General features: G+C 38.3%; 6 protein-coding genes across 10 annotated transcripts; 2 read left to right on the top strand and 4 right to left on the bottom strand.

Annotated features, from left to right (window-relative positions):
* Window positions 1-924: 924 nt before the first annotated feature.
* Window positions 925-3,495, bottom strand: LOC104806869 (SWI/SNF complex subunit SWI3B). The gene is made up of 6 exons (XM_010531960.2): window positions 3,292-3,495; window positions 2,780-3,189; window positions 2,120-2,530; window positions 1,582-1,708; window positions 1,358-1,488; window positions 925-1,275 (listed from the first exon to the last, which is right to left on the bottom strand). The coding sequence occupies exons 1-6, from the start codon at window positions 3,455-3,457 to the stop codon at window positions 1,114-1,116; spliced, it is 1,407 nt and encodes a 468-aa protein (XP_010530262.1). The 5' UTR covers window positions 3,458-3,495; the 3' UTR covers window positions 925-1,113.
* Window positions 3,496-4,966: 1,471 nt separating this feature from the next.
* Window positions 4,967-6,801, top strand: LOC104806868. Of its 4 annotated transcripts, none has more exons than XR_770667.1 (4): window positions 4,967-5,248; window positions 5,339-5,410; window positions 5,502-5,737; window positions 6,587-6,801. XR_770667.1 is itself a non-coding variant. In XM_010531958.2 (4 exons), the coding sequence occupies exons 1-3, from the start codon at window positions 5,084-5,086 to the stop codon at window positions 5,553-5,555; spliced, it is 291 nt and encodes a 96-aa protein (XP_010530260.1). In that variant the 5' UTR covers window positions 4,967-5,083; the 3' UTR covers window positions 5,556-5,577; window positions 6,587-6,801. The 4 variants fall into 4 exon arrangements, 3 of the variants coding, with proteins under 3 accessions (XP_010530260.1, XP_010530261.1, XP_010530259.1); XM_010531958.2 differs by having other exon boundaries at window positions 5,502-5,577; XM_010531959.2 differs by lacking the exon at window positions 6,587-6,801 and adding an exon at window positions 5,927-6,321 and having other exon boundaries at window positions 5,502-5,577.
* A 2,819-nt stretch (window positions 6,802-9,620) lies between these two features.
* Window positions 9,621-11,490, bottom strand: LOC104806867 (splicing factor U2af small subunit A-like). The gene has a single exon (XM_010531956.2). The coding sequence runs from the start codon at window positions 11,212-11,214 to the stop codon at window positions 10,363-10,365; it is 852 nt and encodes a 283-aa protein (XP_010530258.1). The 5' UTR covers window positions 11,215-11,490; the 3' UTR covers window positions 9,621-10,362.
* Window positions 11,491-12,299: 809 nt separating this feature from the next.
* LOC104806866 lies at window positions 12,300-14,034 on the top strand. Of its 2 annotated transcripts, XM_010531955.1 has the most exons (5): window positions 12,300-12,388; window positions 12,572-12,636; window positions 12,760-12,963; window positions 13,061-13,276; window positions 13,555-14,034. In XM_010531955.1, exons 2-5 carry the CDS (start codon window positions 12,634-12,636, stop codon window positions 13,861-13,863), a joined length of 732 nt encoding a protein of 243 aa, XP_010530257.1. In that variant the 5' UTR covers window positions 12,300-12,388; window positions 12,572-12,633; the 3' UTR covers window positions 13,864-14,034. The 2 variants fall into 2 exon arrangements, with proteins under 2 accessions (XP_010530257.1, XP_019057307.1); XM_019201762.1 differs by lacking the exon at window positions 12,300-12,388 and having other exon boundaries at window positions 12,396-12,636.
* Window positions 14,035-16,269: 2,235 nt separating this feature from the next.
* Window positions 16,270-19,397, bottom strand: LOC104806865. Its single transcript, XM_010531953.1, has 8 exons — window positions 19,061-19,397; window positions 18,331-18,680; window positions 18,183-18,243; window positions 17,922-18,062; window positions 17,626-17,733; window positions 17,288-17,516; window positions 16,732-16,986; window positions 16,270-16,535 (listed from the first exon to the last, which is right to left on the bottom strand). The coding sequence occupies exons 1-8, from the start codon at window positions 19,178-19,180 to the stop codon at window positions 16,453-16,455; spliced, it is 1,347 nt and encodes a 448-aa protein (XP_010530255.1). The 5' UTR covers window positions 19,181-19,397; the 3' UTR covers window positions 16,270-16,452.
* A 526-nt stretch (window positions 19,398-19,923) lies between these two features.
* Window positions 19,924-20,879, bottom strand: LOC104806864 (calcium-binding protein CML37-like). The gene has a single exon (XM_010531952.1). The coding sequence runs from the start codon at window positions 20,682-20,684 to the stop codon at window positions 20,082-20,084; it is 603 nt and encodes a 200-aa protein (XP_010530254.1). The 5' UTR covers window positions 20,685-20,879; the 3' UTR covers window positions 19,924-20,081.
* Between the last annotated feature and the right edge of the window lie 6 nt (window positions 20,880-20,885).

Genomic DNA, 20,885 nt, shown 5'->3' with positions numbered 1-20,885 from the left:
ATTATGTGTATATGTGTTTTATTAATTATAAATAATTTTATTTTTAATATATATATATATATATATATATATATTTGTATATATATGTGAATTTATATGCATATATTAATTTAAATACATGTAGATGAATATTTAGATATTTAATAATATTTTTGAATGATGAGTCAGCAGTTTTTTTGCTGAGTCAGCAATTTTTTTTGCTGAGTCAGTAGTTTTTTGCTGAGTCAGCAGTTGCGTTTGTTTGATTTGGAAAAAATTTAAAAGTCTTGGTATTTATATGAGAGTTTTGAAAAGTTCAGGTATTTATATGACAATTTTATAGTTCGTGTATTTATTTAGGATTTTTGTAAAAGTTTGGTTATTTTTATGTGATTACCCATTTTTTTTCCACTTATCCGTCTGAAGTTGGGATATGTAAAACGGAATCGATTTGAATAATATAATTTAAAATTGTATCCAAATCAAATGAGATTGGATGTACGTAAATTTTCTAAAATAGCAAAACATTAATTCGAAAAGTCAAATCGAATATGAAATTAAAAACAAAAATTATTTCAAAATAACTATTAAATAATAAAAATAAAACCAATTATGTATTAAAATTTGATAGATATAATTTTTTAAATTAAAAAATAACCAAAATAAGAAATAACAAGTGAACTAAGGTATAATTTTTCGTGGATTTAATGTTAAATTAAGAGAAGACTTGTAATTATAAATCTCGAGCTTAGCTCTCTGGCCCTGTTTTTATGTCTTTTCAATCACTATTGTAATACGCTCATTATCATTAAACATTTCTATATGTTTCCTCTCAATTGGTAAAATAAAACATATATGTGCATAATGAATATATTCCTCCGTATAATTGTGTACCAATTTCTTTTTTCTTTTTTTTTTTGGAAAGTAAAAGGGCTTAATGATCAGTTTCTTTCAAACAATTTTAAAAAGGTTTAATAAATAAGATGGTTTACACGTCAGTTAAAACTAAAATTACAACCTATGTACCATTAGATTACTTGAAACATAAATGCGAGGAGAGAGAGAGATTCAGTCTTTTACAGACTTGGCTGAATAATGAAGAAGAAAGAATGGCTTCAGACTTGTGTCCTAACACTACTCTATATCTTCAGTTTTCCGCGTCCTTCTTGTGTGGAAAAAGATGTTCAACTGATCGGCAAATAGCAGATTCTTCATGTGCTCCAACTGTTTCCGGCTTTTCTCCATTTTTAGATCCAAATTCTCGAAATGTATTATCCTATCTCGGATATTCTTCATCTGTAAAACCCGATGATGAAGAATTTAGATTCGACGCTAACAAATACGAAGAAACTGAAAATTTGGAGACTTGTACACCAACCTTTACTTCAACGATCTCCTTGATGGCTCTCTCCAACTCGTCTTCCTCCTTCTCAAGCAGAGATTTCGCGTTGGACAAAGCCCTTCCCGAGTCGTGTCCAGTAGTTTCACCATTCAATGCACCATTGACCTCTGTATCAGAAAATAAACGCACTGTCTGTTTGGATCGGATTGAGACTGACAGAGTAATGCAATCGCTAGCCCAGAAATAGCAGCTGCTGTTACCTTGTGGTCTCGAGTCTTCAGCAGTTCCTTTATCAGCTTCGTAGTCTGAGTCAGATAGAGCAGTGACCGCTGCTTGAGCTGCTGCTTCTGCAACATCTGAGCCAGCCAAAGCTGAAAGGAAAGCAGCCTAGAAGCCATACATAGCATGGAGAGACATTCAGCGAAAGAGGGTCACAAGTGTAACAATTAAGATGCATAAAAAAATGACATGGAACAAGATTATTCAGAAGTGTTTCACACAGATATAATTTCAAGGATTAGGACAAAGAAGAGGGTTCATGGTTTTCTTAGCTATTAAAGCACATTAACACAAGTTTCTTAGAACTGAGTAGCATAGCAACATAACTCTTCAATCAGCTAACACGAAATGGCCTCCCCGCATCCAAGACAACAAGTTACAGAAACACAATCTCAATAGTTCTTTTTCCTCATAAAAGATGTTAGTTGTTATCAATAAGCCCCAATCCTATTTCTACATACATGCTGCACACCCTAAAAACTACTTCTGCTTTGCACCAATTGAAGGAAAAATTCACACCTGAGCCATTATCGGGTTGCTAGCATCTGCCAGAGGTGTCAAACGCAACCGCTTATTGGGAGATGAGACATCTTGACCTCTACCTTCAGATTCAGCACTGGCAGAACCCTTGACCTGATCAAGGGTCTCATCAGCTTCCCCAGAGTCAGATCGATTTACATATTCTTCCCCAAAAGGAAGCTTGAGGAACTGAGAGACACAATCCTTCTCAGTTCTGCCCGTAACATGTTGAGCAACCTTCCTCCATTCATCGCCATAGTGCATGATAGCTTCGAGAAGCTGCAAAATTTCCTTCTCAGACCACTCTGCTTTTGCATCGTCGCTAATCTCAACCCGTTTAAACTCCGAGGAGTTAACACCAACCCGATAGTTACCACGGACATAGCATCTCGCACAAAGCGTCAAATCATACTGTAAAACCGAAAGTACACAGTTAATAAGTATATGCTTCAGGATATCATCATTCTTAGAGTAAATTTAAGTCAATTTGAAGCTCTGTATAAAACCCAAGCATAGAAACTCACTACAGGCAACTAAGAAAATTTATGGCAAAACCAGGGCCAGAGAGAACTTCATATGATTTTCCTTGTGTCAGCAAGAACATCACAAAGCTAATATATTACCCTAAAACAGGGCTTCAAAAGGAAACAGGAACCAGACCTTATCGCAGGAGAAACAAGCAATGCTGCAAACTCCTTTGCAGCCATTGCAGATTCTCTTAGCCGATTCTTTGATCGGTGCAGGTGAATCAATAGCAGCATCGCCGGCGGACTTTCCGATTTCCTTTTCGTCCCATTTGAGCGGCTTAGCAGAAACGGAGCTAGTATAGTTCACAAGCCCCCACAACTCGAGAAAATCAAATATGCGTCGAATAGAGCCAACGTCGCCGACGAGAGTTCTCCGGACATCGGTGAAGCTAATCCTGCGAGGACGATTCTCTCTGTACTGCTTGACGATGGAGTTCCTCAAGTACATGTAAACCCTAGAGTTTTTCGAGGGAGACCTCGAATCGAAGAACTCCGGTAACGACCTGACCTCGCATTCGTGAACGCCGTTCCACGAAAACCAACCTAATCGATCGAATTAACAGCATAAATCAACAAAACCCATCAGAAATCGTGACTGGGGTATCACACAACAATCTAGGATTCCATAACATTGGCGAAACTTACGTGAATAACTGGGGACGTAGATTAAATCGGTGTCGGAAGAAGGCGAAGGCGAAGGCGGCACAACCATCGATTTTCCAGGCGGTGTTTCAAGGCCAGCGGGTCCGGTTCCGGATATTAATCCGGTCTCGGGTTTGGGTCCGGCAGAGTCGGGTAATGTCGTAGCCATGAACCCTGGATTCTGAGGACAGAGAGGGTAAAAAAATTAAAAGGGGATAGAGGAATCGGGCTCTCTTGAAGGTCCAAAAGTGATACAGGTCGGGTCCAATTTCTGGGTAAGTTGGACCCGGAAGCTCGCACGATATATCGAAAATACCCTTTCCCCGTCCTGATCTGGGGCAGGCACGGTAGGGTGTTAATTTTGGCATCAAAACCGATTCGAGGTTTGGTACGAAAAATATCGAATTTTAGATTTAAGTTTATCCGTTCAAAAAAAATCAGATTCGGTTTAAATCGGGATGTATCATTTGCTATGTGTTTTCGTGAGAATTTTTAGTTGATATTACAGTTTCAATTAATATCTATTTATCTTTATTTTTTATATTTTTTTTGTAACTAGAACGATCGTACATTCGACGTAACTATATCATTCAACCAATTCCGATTGGAATTGGATTGATCTTTTTGTTGTTGGTAAACCATCATAATATAGGTTTCAATAAGTTTGATTGGAAACTTAATTAAATGGGAACGAAAATCGAACGTTCGTATAGAAAAATATCAAAAACATGAAAACAAAAAACGAGAGTAAGAGAATTCTCACAATGCTCGAAAAATGGATATTCGTAAAACTCCTCACTCTTTTTTTTTTAAAATCAAAAACTCAATTCTTAGGATTATATGTGTTAAAAAAACTAACGGTTATTCATATTTATAAACACAAAAAAGGATTAGATAACCCTAATGGACAATGAGCCTCCTTAAACCTCCATCCATACATATCCACCTACATTATTAATATATATACCCATTGTTAATATATATATATACATACATTATTAACCTATATATACATTATTAATATATATAAATTAATCCGTATGCATTAACAATATTATATATATAATAAAATATAAGTAATGAGAAAAAATAGTATAAAAGTAAATGAAAGAATATGTGTGTGTGTGTGTGTATATATATATATATAACTAATGAAATCATATAATAATTGACTATGTATTAACATTAATATTATTAGTACTATGTATATTTCATTGTTTATTATTATTATTATAATTATTATTATTATTATTATTATTATTATAATTTTCTAAAATCCTTTTATTTAAAGTTAGTTTTCGATTTAAATCTAATTTTCACAGTTTTTTAATCCGATTAAAAAATTTAGTTACATTATTATTTAATTCAAAAACAAGGTATGCTTGAAATAAAATTTTAAGATGTTTTTGCAATGTTGTCCTTTGTCTAGTTATTATTTTGTGAAAATTGAAAATATTTTTTTTCTTTTCTGGAAACAAAAAAAGAAAAAAACAAACAGAGAGCTATCGTTGCCCGGAACAAGCATAGCATCAACCTTCCATCCAATAAAGAACAGACACGTAATTGATCGCAACTCGTAGTTTGCGTCCACGTGGAACAATCCTAGCCGCACGATCATCACTGGTCTGCAAACCAACCGTCTTTGCGACCGGTTTAATCATCGCGTTTGGGGGCGCAATCGAAAATATACACATTGGTTTTAACTCCAAAACTATCAGAGAACCTCCGAGTAAGGAGATCAAATTTTGTTGTCAGAAATCCTCGATCAAGCGATTTCGCTGATAATTCGGCATCGATGACTAGCAGCTGGAGAAGAACATTGGGGAATGCGAGGTCTTTCGTTGGAAATTCCATGGGAGGTCTCAGAGGAGGACAGAGCATTGCCTCTTGGGTCGTCGCCGGAACCCTAGCTTATTTTCTATGGGTTAAACCATCCCAGGATCTCAAAAAGGAGCAAGAGGTACGATTTCGATCAAATTCCACCCCTAAATTCTCAATCGTCTGGGTTATCTTGAATTCAATTCGACTTCGCGATCATCTCCGTTTATAGGCTAAGGCAGCTCTTGCGGCGGCTGATCCGAATGGGTACATAGAGAAGAGGAAGCCGATCCCTGATCCTCAGGTTATCATCGAAACAATCGTTTCAGGTTACGCGGTTTCATTGATGAGATGCCAAAGCTGAGTTTCGATATCCCTTGCTGCGTGAATTGCAGATTACAGGTTTGGTGTATGGGAACAAGAACAGAAGCGACAAACCTCAGGATTGAATTCCGAGAATTACCAGTTCGTGTAAGTTCCATACGATTTCTTTTTCTCTTGTAGGACTTGGCTCATGTTGGGGGGAACTTGTTCGTGATCTTGATATGAAGGGGTTTTCTGTGTGTTTGTGAGCTCGAGAAAATCGATACGTGGAGCATTGTCAGATAATCAATAAACAATCTTTCTTCTGGTGAGATTACTTGTCCGTAGTGGATAGAATCTGCTGCTGAAATGACTTGGAAAGATTTCGTTCTACCCGACTGTTATGCCAATAGCCAATAGGATGAACAATGATCTCATGTCATATTAGGAGAGGATGCATAAAACTTCAATTTGTGTGCGAAAATAAACCTTGCCGATTTCCTCATCGATTTTCCAGGATCTTGGAAAGATTCGACTGGCCATCTGTCATCGTAAACATATATTTTGTGGTATAATCTTGGGTATCTATGTCGCCCTTTTGTTATGTGAGGTGGTGAGATCACTGAGATGTGTTGGCTTGTAAGGATGAACTGTTAATCACATACCATGTTAGGAAAGATTTGTCTGAAACTGCAGTTTGTCTGCAAGCTTAAACATGGTCTCTCCGGGCTTGAATCTGACAGACCATGTGAACGTACGATTGAACTTGTGGTCATTGTAAGCGTCGTTCGCTGAAATTTTCTTGTCCGGGTCTCGTTCTTGCAAGCTTATTATCATCACCTGTATTGTGAAGCATACATGCTTCTCGTCTGATATCACGTATCCTTGCCACAGCTCTCTGTGTTGTTTGGATGGGTGGCCTTTTTCCTTTGCCACGTTCTTTGAAGAAACTGTTCTCGATCACCTTAAAGGCATAAGCTTTGCTTGTTATTTGCCCAAAAAATTCGAAGTTTCCACGATTGAGGGATCGTACGCTCGTAACTCTAAACTAAAAGTGTTTAGTCTAGGTTCTAGTTTTTATACGAAATTCCAACATCAACCTTCCTCATATTTTCACCGAGTTAGGATTTAGTAAGCACCAAGACTTAACTAGTTTTTGTGTTCGATCCTTATACAGCAATCGATCACATATAGTCATGGCAGCTTCATCAATGGGGTCAAGGGTGGGCTCAATTGAAGGAGAAGAGTGGGGGAGGAGGGCGACAGGTGGTTGCCGCCCTCGACCGGCCTACGGCGAGCGTGTACATTCTCAACCCCTTTGTAATAATCCATGTGAACCCCTCAATACTGTATTTTGCCACATAAACATCAAACCATGATTAATTTCGGTTTCCTCTATCAACAAAATAACGCGAAGATCACGAAATATGTCAAGTCACAACACAACAATATTACAAGAAAAAAATATCAGACGTTTTTCCCTAACCCAACCCATTTTGACACGTTCGAGTAATAAATTACGGCCAAGTGGCATTACAATGTAATTGACAAAATATAATACAATTTCATAATAGCATTTTAAAAAAATATGAGAATTCGGATAATATTATCAAATAAAAATGAAAAGCAATATATAAAAATATGAAGAAGAATACTAATTGGATCCCCTTTTTAAACCAAATAATAATAGCATTCTATCTTTTTTGTCGATTTTTACCATATTAGTGTAGATAAGAGATCGAATCATCATGATTTATTTGTTTTTATCTCATCCGGATTTTTCCAAAAGAGTCTCGATATATAACATTTAAACTCTTTCCTATATTATAAATTGTAAGATAGTTTTTTTTTTGGCACGTGTTTTGGTAATTTTCCCTAAAAAGGGATTATCAATTTCGGATTCCTCTTTTAACAAAATAATAACAGTATGATCTCTTTCTTTTTTTTGTCGAATTTTCACCATATTAGTCTAGATAAGATATCGAACCATCATGATTCATTTGTTTTTATCTTCATCCAGATTTTTCCAAAATAGTCTGGATACATATATATATATATATATTATAAATAGTTTACCTAAGAGAACGATTTCGCCGTTGTATATATATGCCCGCAGTAGGTGGAGTTCTCTCACAAACATTGTCTTGAATCTCTTTATCACAACAATTTCAATTCAAATGGAAAAAATCACAGTCAAGCTTGTTTTCATGGTTCTCGTCGTTTTTAATGGTAAGGTTTATTATCTACATCAATGGGGACACTTTGTATCTACTTGTAACAAAAAAAAAAAAAAAATTGATTTAGAAATATTATTTTATCAAGCCTTTTATTCTGCAGCAGACTCAATTGTGTACAAGTGAAATGAAATTACAAGATAGTATAATAACAATTTTGTATATTAATAATGTTGTGTGTTCCCATTTCGTTATTGTAGTTGTAACATCTCCGACCGCAGTTCCAATGGTTGAGGCGAGACAGTTGGAGAATCAAGAAGCTTCTGCGCATGAAGCGAAACCGCAAGAGTTTCCATGCGCCCCCGGTTGCATTTGGTCATGCTCCACTGTTATTATCGCTACCGGATGTCGCTGCATTTGTTAGCTTTTTGTTATAGCTGCACAACAATGAAATTTCATCTTAATATGTTATTATATATAAGATTTCTATATCATTAGTTAGTCGTTGAATAATTATTTTGTTATGAGTTTCCTACTTTAATTTGGATAATATTTTCATGTACGATAAAAAAAAATGGGACAAACCGGAATAAAATCGTGAAAAATGTATCAAACAGGAACAAAAGTATGATACCGGAACAAAAGAGAAAGAAATTTGGCCAGAAAAATGTGACAAAATGATGACTGAACTAATTACAGAAGAAATGTTCAAACCGGAACACAAATTACTGATGTTCTACGATAAAAGTAATTATACCGGTTCACGGCTTGAGCAATCGTCAGAGCCTGAGATTTATTCCCGTTCGTAGGGGTTGCTCCAGGTAAAATTTAGGCGAAGGAGGACCAGAGGAAAAACGGAGGCGGGATAGCATCAGGGGTAGAGGTCGGATTCCGGAGGTGGAGATTTGGCCTGCAGAATTTTACTTCAATTGTATATATGTAACGACCTACGACCACTACGAAATATCGAAACTACCCCCACACAGCAGCACATGACCTTCCAACGTGTTTTGTCCTCACTCGCATGCATACCGAGACACTTCCCAATAGGTCACTCATCTTGAGATTATTTCAAAATCCACGCTTAACTTTGTAGTTATCTCCGTATAGTCAACTGAAAAGGTAGATGCACCTTATTGTTATGAGTAGCCCAACTAATCTTTTTATATTATCTTAGACCATATAGTTCAATTCTTATACAGCCATCGGATCTCTTTCATTTGGATGCGTTCGATTCATTCCTGTATCTTTTTTGTCTTAGTGGTACTCGGGAAGCCGCTTCTTGAACGTGTCATCACGCCGGCGAACAATCCCAACCATCATCGTAGCTCGGGATATCACAGTATATATATAACAAAAGCAAAAGAAAATATTTTCCTCCACCCCACTTCAAAACCACAGCATAGCAACCCCTAACTAGACATGATTTTGGCATAGTCTTTTAGAGCTTTTGGAGATGAGAAATAAACTCTTTGCATCCAGAGAAAAACCCTAATTACGCACAAAGAAATCGCTCTCAAATTCTAACAAATCATATTCAAAGTAGATTGGATTGAAATCCACGTGTGGATACCTATAAAGCGAGTTATATCTTCAGTTCCCATGTGATCAATAAACAGGTTCGAAATCGTGTCAACTTTGAAACTATGAGATTCGCATTGTTTAGGGTTTTTATTACATTGTCTATTACTGTAACCCTAATATCAAATAGTGAATTGCACGTAAAGATACCCTTAAAAACCCAACACGCTCGAATTCCATGCTTGACAATGACGATGAGCATGAAGATAAGCCTTTTTTTTTCTAGCTCATGGTATAACTTGGGTAATCACTAGTCAATTTTGAAAGAGAAAATATAATATCGCAAGTAAATTTGATATAGTTTGAATCTTTTTCGCTAATTTACTAATACTTGAAGAAACCAAAAACCAAAAACTATCACCATTCATAACCTTCATTCTCCCTTTTTTTATAATTCTACCATGGGATCCACTTGTTCTGAGATCATTAAGCAAACCAAAGCGGGTCTCAACCAAATATACGCGAGTGCTTTTGATCTATTCATCATCCTGTTGAACAATAGGATCACCAAAGACCGACACAATGACAATCGAAAACTATATTGAACTAGAGTCACGACCAATATGCATCATCAACTTCACGTGCCACCCCACCCCGGCCCCTTGGACGGATTACATTCGACTCACAGAAAACTACTCAAGACAAACAATTGGACCACCAAAATGTAAAACTTCGGATAGAAAACACGTTTATCCACAACTGGATTTGGATTTCGACTTCTTCCTCGGCTCCTTTCGATAGGTTTCTTCCTAAAGAAGCGAAAATCAGTAACCCAAAAACCGGAATTAACTACGGCAAACTCGAAAACACTTCAAGACAAGGCTAAAATGGTTAGGCCTGAGAATCGACAAGGGCAACATATGTTCTAATCATACAAGCAACCCACAACCCGAATTCGAAAGTGGTCACTGGATGAGAAGCGAGAACAATATCAAGCTTGACACATTCCTAGTCCAGACATTGACTTGTAAATACTGAACAATCATTTTCCACAGGAACTAGCAGTAAACAAAGACAAAAACTACAAGAAAACGACCACATTATCATCTAGGAATTGGTTCCACCCATCAAGTTCCAAAAAAGAAAGAACACCAAATGAAGATCCATAGTCGAAATAACCATAAATTCAAGACACCGATCTTAGGATTGAGGTTACCGATATATAAAAATCTGAACATGAGCTCAAAACAGTAACACCTTAAGCTCCTCCCTCTTGCTTCTCCTCCCGTTCTCGGTTCCATTGCTCAATTCTTGCTCTCCTTTCCTCGCTTCCATCCCTCGAAGGGCTCCTGCTTCCATGTCTCCTCCTCCCACCGTCCCTCTCGTGCCTATCTGATGACCTGTCGCTGCTCCGTTTCCCGTTTCCGTGGCGGTAGAACTCTCGGTCCCCATAATCCCTTTGGCGATCACGCCTGTCATGATCTCTCTTGTGTCGGGGACTTATACTCCTGCTTCTGCTCCTGCTTCCCCTCCGGTACGACCTTCGGTACCTCCCGAAGAGTTTCCTCCTCAGCCCCCGCGAAACAAGCTTCACGTGCATGAAATTACAGTACCCACCACGGTTACAGTTGTTCTCCTCGTACTGCCGACAAGTAGCTTCACGGAAATCAGTCACCGGAGAAAAATCCGCGATTATGGGTCGACCGGAGTAGAATCTCCCTTGCAGAGCCTGCAACGCTGCACCAGCCTGATCCTCCTCCTTGAACTGGACATAAACGTTACCAATCATGTGGTCAGCGAGGTTGTCGCACACATTGAGGCTCTCGATCTCGCCGAACTTGTTGAGTTCCTCGAATATGTCCTCGTAGAAATCCTCGAAGTGTTCCTGGATCTTACGGGGATCTAGAGGCTGTCCCTGAGGGTCGACGCCTGGGGTGATCATGTCCGGTCGCAGGTACATGTTAGAGAGGAGGAGCGTCGGAGAAATTGTGGGTCGGTTGTGGAGACGCGAGCACCTGTCGCCATGACGACAAGCTCCAATCTTGAAGTAGAACGGGCAGTTCACTCTGTCCTTCTCGGTACCGAAGATCGACGCCAAGTGCTCCGCCATGGCTGAATCGGAATCGGAATAATCGCCGTCGCCGAATCGATCTCAGGCTTTCGGCCTCTCAGCCCTAGGGTTTTCAGAAATCGATGTGTGAGGAAAGAGAAAGGCGAAGCAGAAACCCTAAATCATGGACGAGAGAGAAGGAAATGGGGATTTCTATAAGATTAGGAACTGGAGAAACCCTAATTTCGAGAATCTGGGAAAGAGAAGGTAAGCGAGAAATCGAGCTTCTTTATTATTTCGAATTACGTCTGGGCTCTTCTAATGAAGCGAAATGGAGGAACTTATGAGAAACGGCGTGCCTATAGATGTAAAATGGGCCGACCGGGTCGGACCCGACCCGGATCCGATTGGTCCGTTAAAATTGCGGATCTATTTTGGAGGGGTCTGAAACCGAGTCGGATGCTTCAAATCGGTTTTTGAGATTTTTTTTAATATAAAAAATATATTTTTTAATTACAATACATGTTTTGATACGTCGGATGAAATAAATTTCATAAGAAGAAATATAAGATCGGACGGTCCAGATGCAAATGAAAAGGAATCTGCAGCCGTTCGTTGTTCCCTTCCCAGAACGTCTGTGATAAATTCCGCCTTTTCAATATTAGGGCACGTTTCAATTCCCTTTTTTTCCCCCAAGTTTTGTTTTCTTTAAGAATTTCAATATTTAACTTAATTCAAAATATCGTCAGAAAAGGAACATAAATTCTGTAATTTTTACATAAAAGATCATCAATTTTCTGAGATCCAATTTAGTCCATCACATCATGCATGTTTATCTAATTCCACACAAAAAAAAAACCTTTTTCATTACATAAATCTATATAAATATATTAATGGATCAAATATGAAATTAACAGAATCTATAGAAATATACTGTATTTAATTAGAAGTAAGGATATAACTACGAGATTGAAAAGGTATGAATCAATGCAATCTAGAAATAAAATGACTAAATAGAAATTGGGCGTTGTAGGAAAAAATAAAAATGGAGGGTCTTTATGTAAATATTTGATTTTTTGGGAATTTTCTGAAACGGCACATTAAAAAAATATCATATAACAGTACCCATTCGTTTTCGGCGTCTTATAAGATCCTCTACTTGCTTCTTCTCCTCCTGTTCTCTGTAACCCACAGGGTACGACGAGTTGAAGACACCCATCTTCTTCTCCGATAGGTTCTCTCTCTCTCTCTCTTAACACCCTCTCTATCTGGGTTTTTCCTGTCCTGATTCTCAGGAGCTCCAACGTCTCCGTCAATGGCGAATGGCGAATGGCGAATGCCTCTGTTTCTGTTTTCTGTGTGTTTTTTTTTGTTGCTCATTCCGGCGTCCCATTCCGAGTTTTTTTTTCCATTTCAGTTGCATAAAGTCGCAAACCGCTGTGATTCTATTGCCGTTCGGGAGACTATCAAGACACAACGATGGTAGTCCTCCGCTCCTGCTTTCGCTCTCATTCACTGCAATGTCTCTTGTTTTTTTTGTGGGTTGGGGTTATTGGTTTGGAATTATGGGTTGTTTCTGAAATTCTCTGAGTCGGGGGTTTCCAGGTCAGTCCGATGGTGAGAATGGAGAACGATGACGTCGTGGGTCCGCCATGGCTGGTGCCGATGCTCCAAGCTAAGTACTTCGTCCCTTGCTCTGTTCATGCCGATTCGAGCAAGAGCGAATGCAATTTGTTCTGCTTGGATTGTACGGGATACGCCTTTTGCTCCTACTGTTCAATTCACCACAAAGATCATCGCGTCGTCCAGGTTCAACTTCTCTTCCCAACATTTTTTTTTGTCTTCTGTGAGGAATTTCGTCGAATGCTTTGTTCATTGACGCAACACGATCTCCACTGCCCGGCAGATTCGACGATCTTCGTACCACGACGTGGTTCGAGTGAACGAGATTCAGAAACACATTGACATTTCCTGTGTCCAAACTTACACTATCAACAGCGCGAAGATCTTGTTCTTGAATGAGAGACCTCAGCCGCGTCCCGGGAAAGGCATCACGAACACCTGCGAAATCTGCAGCCGTAGCCTCCTCGATGCGTTCCGGTTCTGTTCTCTCGGTTGCAAGGTACGTGAAAACCGGATGCGAATTCTGGTCTCTTCTGCGCGAGTTCATCGGTTTCGTGCTGTGTTTCTTCAACTTCAAGTTACAAATCTTCATGGGTATTTCGATTTTGACTTTTAGATGTGAATTTGTGACGTACATGATTTCTTTCAATTGGGCTGGAATCTTTATCCCGTTCGAAGTCATAGATGTCGGAGGTTTTCTTGTTTCAGATTGTAATGTACATCAGTTTCAAGCTCTGAGCGATTCTGAATTTGACGGATTTGACCTTTTGCTCGTAGCTAGGAGGAATCAGACATGGAGACCCAAACCTCACATTTGCTCTGAGAGGAGAGGGCGGCAGAGATACGTTCTGTCTTTGTCCGGATTCCGGGGAGTCCGAGGCTCCGGCGAAGATTCGGAAGACGGGCATTTTCAGCCGTTTGGTCGATGGAATCTCAATCGGGGTCGATCATGATCAACGGTCCACAAGCTCCGGCGATGAGACGTTCACAAATGTTCTGTCGCCGGGGACTCCTCCGATTTACAACCTCCGGAATTCTCCTCGCCGGCAGCGGAGAAAGGGTATGCCTCACCGAGCGCCCTTCTAAGTGGAAAAAAATAAATTGTCATCCATCATGGGAATTCTAGCAATAGAAGGATGATGGTAAATGGAATGTTACATGTGTAAATATGTTAGAAAAAATATAACTGCAAGTGTGATTTTCGATAGTTTTGGGGAATAATAAAAACCAGTTTATCATCATTTGTCCCTTTTTCAAGTGTGTGTGTATGTATATATATATATATATATATATATATATATATAAAATTTTGCTCTTTAGATGTAAAAGCTCTCTGATTGGTTTATATTATTATGTAGTACATATTTATTGTGGAAAAATCCTCTATGATTAGGGAAAAAAATTATTCCAAAAATTGGAGATTGTGTTTTGTTTATTCTTTAGCATTTAAACAGAAAAAGTGAGTTGGCATGCATGTGGTTAACACGTCAAACATAGTTAGGATGATAATGTGGTTTCAGTTTGGTTATATTTCGAATTTTTCAAAGTATATTTTTATTTTAAACTATATTTTTAAATTTTAAATGAGATTTCCAATTAACTAATTTGGTTTATAAAATTTTAGTATTTAAATGTAATAGTTTTGATTTAGATATAAGAAGAAAAAAATTCACGAAAATATTTGTTAGAATATCCGAAAACTACATTAATTTGTTAAAATTTAATCACATAAATAAATACATTAATTTTCAATTTAACACACGCATACATCAATTGCTATATGTCACTATAATGAATGTAATCATGTACGTCATCATGTCAGCAAATTTCTTTTAAATTGCCACATCAACAATTATTTGTACATATATATATATATATATATATATATTGTTATGGGTGTAAATATACATATATACATACGAATACGTATACATATAACATATATATCCATATACATACATATATATATATATATATATTCATACATAAATATAGATATATGTATATACGCGATTGATTATATGATCTTAGTGGGGTTTTCATGTGTTAATGAAGAAAGGAAAAAAAAAAAAGCATGGTGCTCATGGTGGTTTTGTTGCACTTTGCCATCACTTTGGTTGGTGGGAGGATCTAAAGATGTTAGGGCAAAGATCGCTTTCCTTTTTAGCTTTTGGAGAACATTTGTGAGGTGAATGCCCATTTTTGGTTAGATTTTTCTTTTAAAGGAAAATATATTTATTGGAGTTTTTTTTTTATAACGGAGGATTCCAGAAATTATCGGGAACAGCCTTTGTATATGGATCATATAAATCCAGAAATTACCTCCTTCCCCACCAGTTAGGAATCGAACATTCAACCTCAAGATGGAGTTACCTCCTATCCAAGCTTGACCACTCGCCCACGATCTGTTGGGTTTATTGGAGCATTTTATTTCGCATATCTACGGAATAATGTTCAGTCCTTGTTTTCTGCCTAATCTGATATAAATCTAGATTCTACATTTGTGACGTTTTTCATTATCACTATGTTAAAACGAAAAAAAAAAGAATGATAAATAAATTTAGATATACAGAAATATAATTCTTTAACATTTGTAAATTGAATTTGAAATGTTAGGTTTTGTTCATATTTTGATTCGGTTATATTTTCAGTTCATTTTATAAGAGTTTGATTTATTCCAGTTTTATTTCAATTTTTGGCTTACGTCTGGTTAATTTTTAATTTAAAAAACCATCTCCCATTAATTTTTGTATAAAATTCAAGTAAGATACAGTAATATGATATATTGTTGTTATTATTCTGCGTACGGCTCTTGTAAAGTTGATCACATCTAAAAAACAATAGAAACAGCCTTTTGCACACATATCGTGTGTATCTAACACGTGACATACATTCACACACCCACACATACATACATGTAACTGTAACGATACATACAACCAGTCGACCCCTAATCACGGAACACCAAAGTTTTCAAAACTAGACGATATATATATATATATATAGAGAGAGAGAGAGAGAGAGTTTTAAAACACCTAAAAATTGAATAACGTAAACTTGGACATAGCAAAGGCATCACAAGCGTTTGCGATGGGACCCAATCGGAGTAGGCCGAACTGTGGAGCTGATTGTGAATTACCGTCTCAATGGACATCTGTTGTCAAAGTGGGTAACCCAACCCATTTAAAAAGTGTTAATGATCTTTGGGTGCATCAGGTCCCCGGAGTTCATTAGCTCAAGAACGAGGCGAGGATGAATCTCTTGCCTGAGATTTTCTATAACGCATAGGACGCTTCTCTAGACATGGATGGGCTCTTGGACACGAGAGGACAGCTGCGCAGAGAATTGTGAAGGAATGGCCCGAGAGTTGCATTCGCTGGCCGAACCAAGACCCAAGCTTTCAGCATGTCATCCATGGAGAACTTGCTAGACCGTACAGAATGTGGCCTATACATATTCTTCTCCAAACTTCTTATCTATGTACTTACCATCTGTGTCAGATTTTTCCATGATTTTGCTGAATAATAGAGTCTGCTTTGTTCATACTTTTAAGTCAACTAAATTGTAAAAAGATTATGTACTCTCCAGTTATCATGGACAGAGAAAACCTTCAATGGATCAAAGATGATATAATTTACCGGAAAAAATAGAGCCATTTTCCGGAAAATCAACTCATCAATCGAGCTTGCACTTGTGAACGCATGCTCTGATAGCTAGTATAGCTCCAAAGATCCCTCCGACAAACATCAGAAGCAGAACTGTTGATTCATACAAAAAAAACACACAAACGTTATTGACACAGATCAGGATCAAAGAATATTCGGAACCCTTTAAAGAAGGCAAACTCCAAAATATGATTGAGATTGTGAATGCTTTATCGGCTGTTCAAGTGCGGTAAAAGCTGCAGTTGTTGTTTGGAAGTGCGGTTTGGATAGGTGAAGAATCATGCCATACCTGCTAAGGACAAGTATATGAGAACTGCCAAACGGTATCTCTTCGTTGCTGGTAAATTGACTTCGAGAGTGCAATGTCTTTGATATGTTTCCTTCTTAGTCAGAGAATTATGAGAATCCAAGCCCTGTGGTTGGAGTTCAGATAGTGAAATGTTTGTGCCTAAGACTGTAAATCCCTTAACATCTTTGATCTCGAGTTTGATAGTAACTGGATTTGCATTCCAATCTATTGATATTGCTCCAAAGTTTTGTTGTCCTGCAGGAAATTTTAACAAATACAAAGGTTAGCACTCTTTTAACCTTACATTTATCCATCAGCACCGACCATATAGTCCAGATTCCACAGGCGATTATGACAGATATGTATCGCAAAACAATTACTATGACTTGTACCGTAGGTGATAATAACCTTAACTATGAATGATACGTAATCAGTTGTTGCATTCCCAACAACTTTTCGCAGGCATTCAGCATGTCAAAAATCAGACATCAGACAAGAATTCTGATATCCATTATTGATTATGGATAATAGTTGTAAATTAAGTCCAGGACGATACCATATATGCATGATTTGAATTTGCAGTTCTGGTTCACAACTCTCATCGTGCTTGGAGTATACCACGAGAGAAACCTGATGAGAAAACGCAAGGGAGGTGGGACAACTCTCTCCACCGATTGTACTAGACCACTTGAGGTGACATCATGTAACGGGTACCCAACACCGCAGTCATATCTCGTGATTTCTCCAAAGTGAACATCTCCACTGATGAATATGACTCCACTTCTCTGCAACATTATTGCAGGGTAGACTATTAGTGTGAGAAAGCAGCGAGCAGAGGAAGGTCACTCAGTTTAGTTTGAATCTTATCGTGAACAAAGATCAAGTATTGTATACCTTAGTATCTGCTATCAAGTGGAAAAGGCGTTGTCTTTCCTTGGGAAAACGTCCCCACGATTCCATATAAAATAATGGACCAGTGGTGGCAGACAGATTTGATATCACCTGACCAAAGTCAAGAAAGCAGTTCGAGGGATGAGATAAACCATTTGCCCGCCTGAAATTTGCATTTATGAGGAAACTGCAACGACACACTGGAGTCTTACGACACAATTGCCCAAGAAAGCGACTTTCTATTGGTTCAAACCACAACAAAATGAGCTGAGTAAATAAAAAGACAACTTGGGTAATACCTGAACAGAAGATCCTATAATGGTAATCGCACTATCTGAACCTCTCAATTCTTTCTCTAGCCATACCCACTGCGCATCCCCTAAGATAGTTCCATCACTTCGCAACGGGTCTCTGTGATACCTAGTATCTAATAATATAACCTGTAGATACAGAATTCTGATGGATGACATCACAATCAAGGAACCGGGTGCAAGTTTTTTCTTGAACTATATTGAAAAAACCGAAAATGCAGGAAGCGTACTGGAAGAGAGGTGTGATACCTTAATTTTCTTGTCCTCAGGACCAAAAGAATATGATGCATAAACCCCAGCTTGCTTTCTCCTGTGACACCATCGGGAGCGAAATTGAGCTCACGCCAAAGCTGAGCAAAACCGAGAAGTCGCTCTTATATATAAATTTACAGCTCACCGTGGGCTATCATGAGGCTCGTCCAAGAAATCGAGCATGAGTCTTTGGTTAGTGGTTTTACGATCGAATTCCTTCCCTGCATCATTCAATCCATAATCATGGTCATCCCAAGTACCAATAACCTTTGTGTTTTTCCGGAGGCGAGAATACCCTGGAGTTGCCTTAGCTTTGGCGTAACGAGACTTCATCTCTTCCTCTGAAGAAGGCACGAACCTCGGGACGTTCTTCCATGGCCCAATAGTTCTCTCTTTCCCAAAAACCTTAAAGGGCCGTCTGATATCACCATAGATGTTGTCACCCAACCAAATAAACAGTTGTGGATCAAACTTGTTTATCGCATCCCAGATTGGCTATTTTTCACCAAAACCACAAAATTTTCAAGTTCAATGCACATTGACACCAAGCCAGTATGATCACTACTGGTATGAATGAAATTGCACATTCTAGAACCATCCCTTGTATGCAAGCTAAGCAGATTAACGATCATACCCGAAGATTTTTCAAATTTATACAGAAACAAAATTTCACAAATTCAATCACACGCACTCACTCACACTTGTATAGGTGAATATTTGAATTTCAAGGCAAAATTTTCCGACCAAGCCAGAAGACCACTCCCGATGTGAAAGAAATTGCACGTTTGAGAACGAATCTCAATATGTAACCTAAGCGGATTAACGTTCACATTAGAAGAAATTCAAAAATATTCCGGAAGAACAAGAAGCAAAACCTGTGGAGCGCTTTGGTTGGCGCATGATCCGAAGACGATGCGACTGACCGGATGCTCCTCCGCCGCCGCCGCGGCGAAGAGCAGCGAAATCCACCAGAAGGAGAGACATAACAACTCCATTATGGCTTCAGGGCAACTAGAAGCAAGAAGGGAAATGGAAAAAGAAGAAGAGGAAACCCTAATCAACCATGGAAAGAAGAATATTCCGAATAGGTTACGAGATTCAGTGAATAAAAAGTCATGAGCTGCTGCAGAATTGATTATCCCTTTCTAGATGGATCGAGATCGATCTGGAGCTTCGGCAACGAAGACTCGGAGAATATGTTTTCGTGAACGTTCTTTCCTTAACAATTATTATTAATTTATTATTATTAGGGAAAAATCTTTTAAAATACACGATAATTTATTATTATTATTATTGGAAAGCAAATCGTTTTTTTAGGGGATTTCCCATTGGGAGTTTGATAGAGATAAGATAACCTGTTACATGTCTTTTGCATGGATATCTTGGTTTATTTCATAGTTCACATTTTTTGGATTTTTTATTTTAAAAAGGGGAAATTACATTAATCTTAATTTTTCTATTAATTTTTCTTCAATCTGATTTTTATTTAGATTCGATGCTTAAAATATCAATTGTTTTAAAAAAACACCTTTGAGTCTTTTTATTATTTTATATTATATAAGAATTCAATTTTTTCATTTGTAAAAAAAATATATTAATCGATTTTATATGATATAACCGAGCCGAAATAGTCATGTAAGTTTCATGTAAAACAAATGTTATATGGGTGCGCATGGAGCATAAAACAAATTTACACGAACGATAATAATATTTTGGATAATTAATTAATCAAAATAAATATATTTACGAAACTAAACATATATATTACCCAAAAAAGGGAACAACAAATACAAAACTGAAAAAAAAAACATTTTTCGCTGAATTTACATCCAAGAGAATCAATTCATCGAATTAAACGGAACAAAAGAATAGAATGCAATCACTTAGCCGCCAAACCTAACGCACCATCATGAGAACAAACTCGTCGAAGCTGAGAACTCCATCGCCATTCTTGTCAAACACCCGAATCATAGCCTTGCACTCGTCGACAGTCCTCGACTCGCCGAGTCGACTCAGCGTCCGCCGCAAACTCGCCGCCGTGATGAACTCGTCACCCTCCGTCACGTACACACCAAACGCATCCAACAGCTCCTTTCGCCGCTCATCCTCGCCGTAAAATTCGTCTCCTTCTCCTTTCATCAGCTTCAAGAACTCGGCGAAGTCCACGAACCCATCTCCGTCCAGATCCATCACCTTCACCGCCTCCTCGGCGTCGCTTGCCGTCAACGCGCCGCCGAATAGGCCCACGCAGCTCTGCAGCTCTGCCGCCGAGATTCTCCCGTCGGAGTTCGTGTCCATGTAATCGAACACCATTCTTAGCTCCTCCACACTGATTTCGATGCTTCCACTGCTGCTGCTGCTGCTACTGCAATTGCTGTTCCTCGCTCCGTCATCTTGGGTCGGAGATTTTCCGGGCTCTGATCTTTTCCGGGAAAATCTCTTGTACAGTTTGTCCAACGGAGATTCCTGGGTTTTCTGGGCCTTCGCAGATAGAGTCATTGATTCTGGATTCGGGGTCTTTGCCGGAAACGCAAATAATTCCGAGGTCTGGGTTAATCGCAGAGAGGAACGAATTTGCCGGTTGATTTGAACTTTTATGTGCACAATCCACTCTGGAGGCAGGACTATATATAAATATATATGTATACAAACATATATATACGTGTGTATATATGTCAATCCGTTGTTTCATCGGTTTTA

This window comes from Tarenaya hassleriana, unplaced genomic scaffold, assembly GCF_000463585.1.
Source record: "Tarenaya hassleriana unplaced genomic scaffold, ASM46358v1 Cleome12, whole genome shotgun sequence".
Classification (NCBI taxonomy): domain Eukaryota; kingdom Viridiplantae; phylum Streptophyta; class Magnoliopsida; order Brassicales; family Cleomaceae; genus Tarenaya; species Tarenaya hassleriana.
This window is presented reverse-complemented; position numbering and strand designations above follow the sequence as displayed.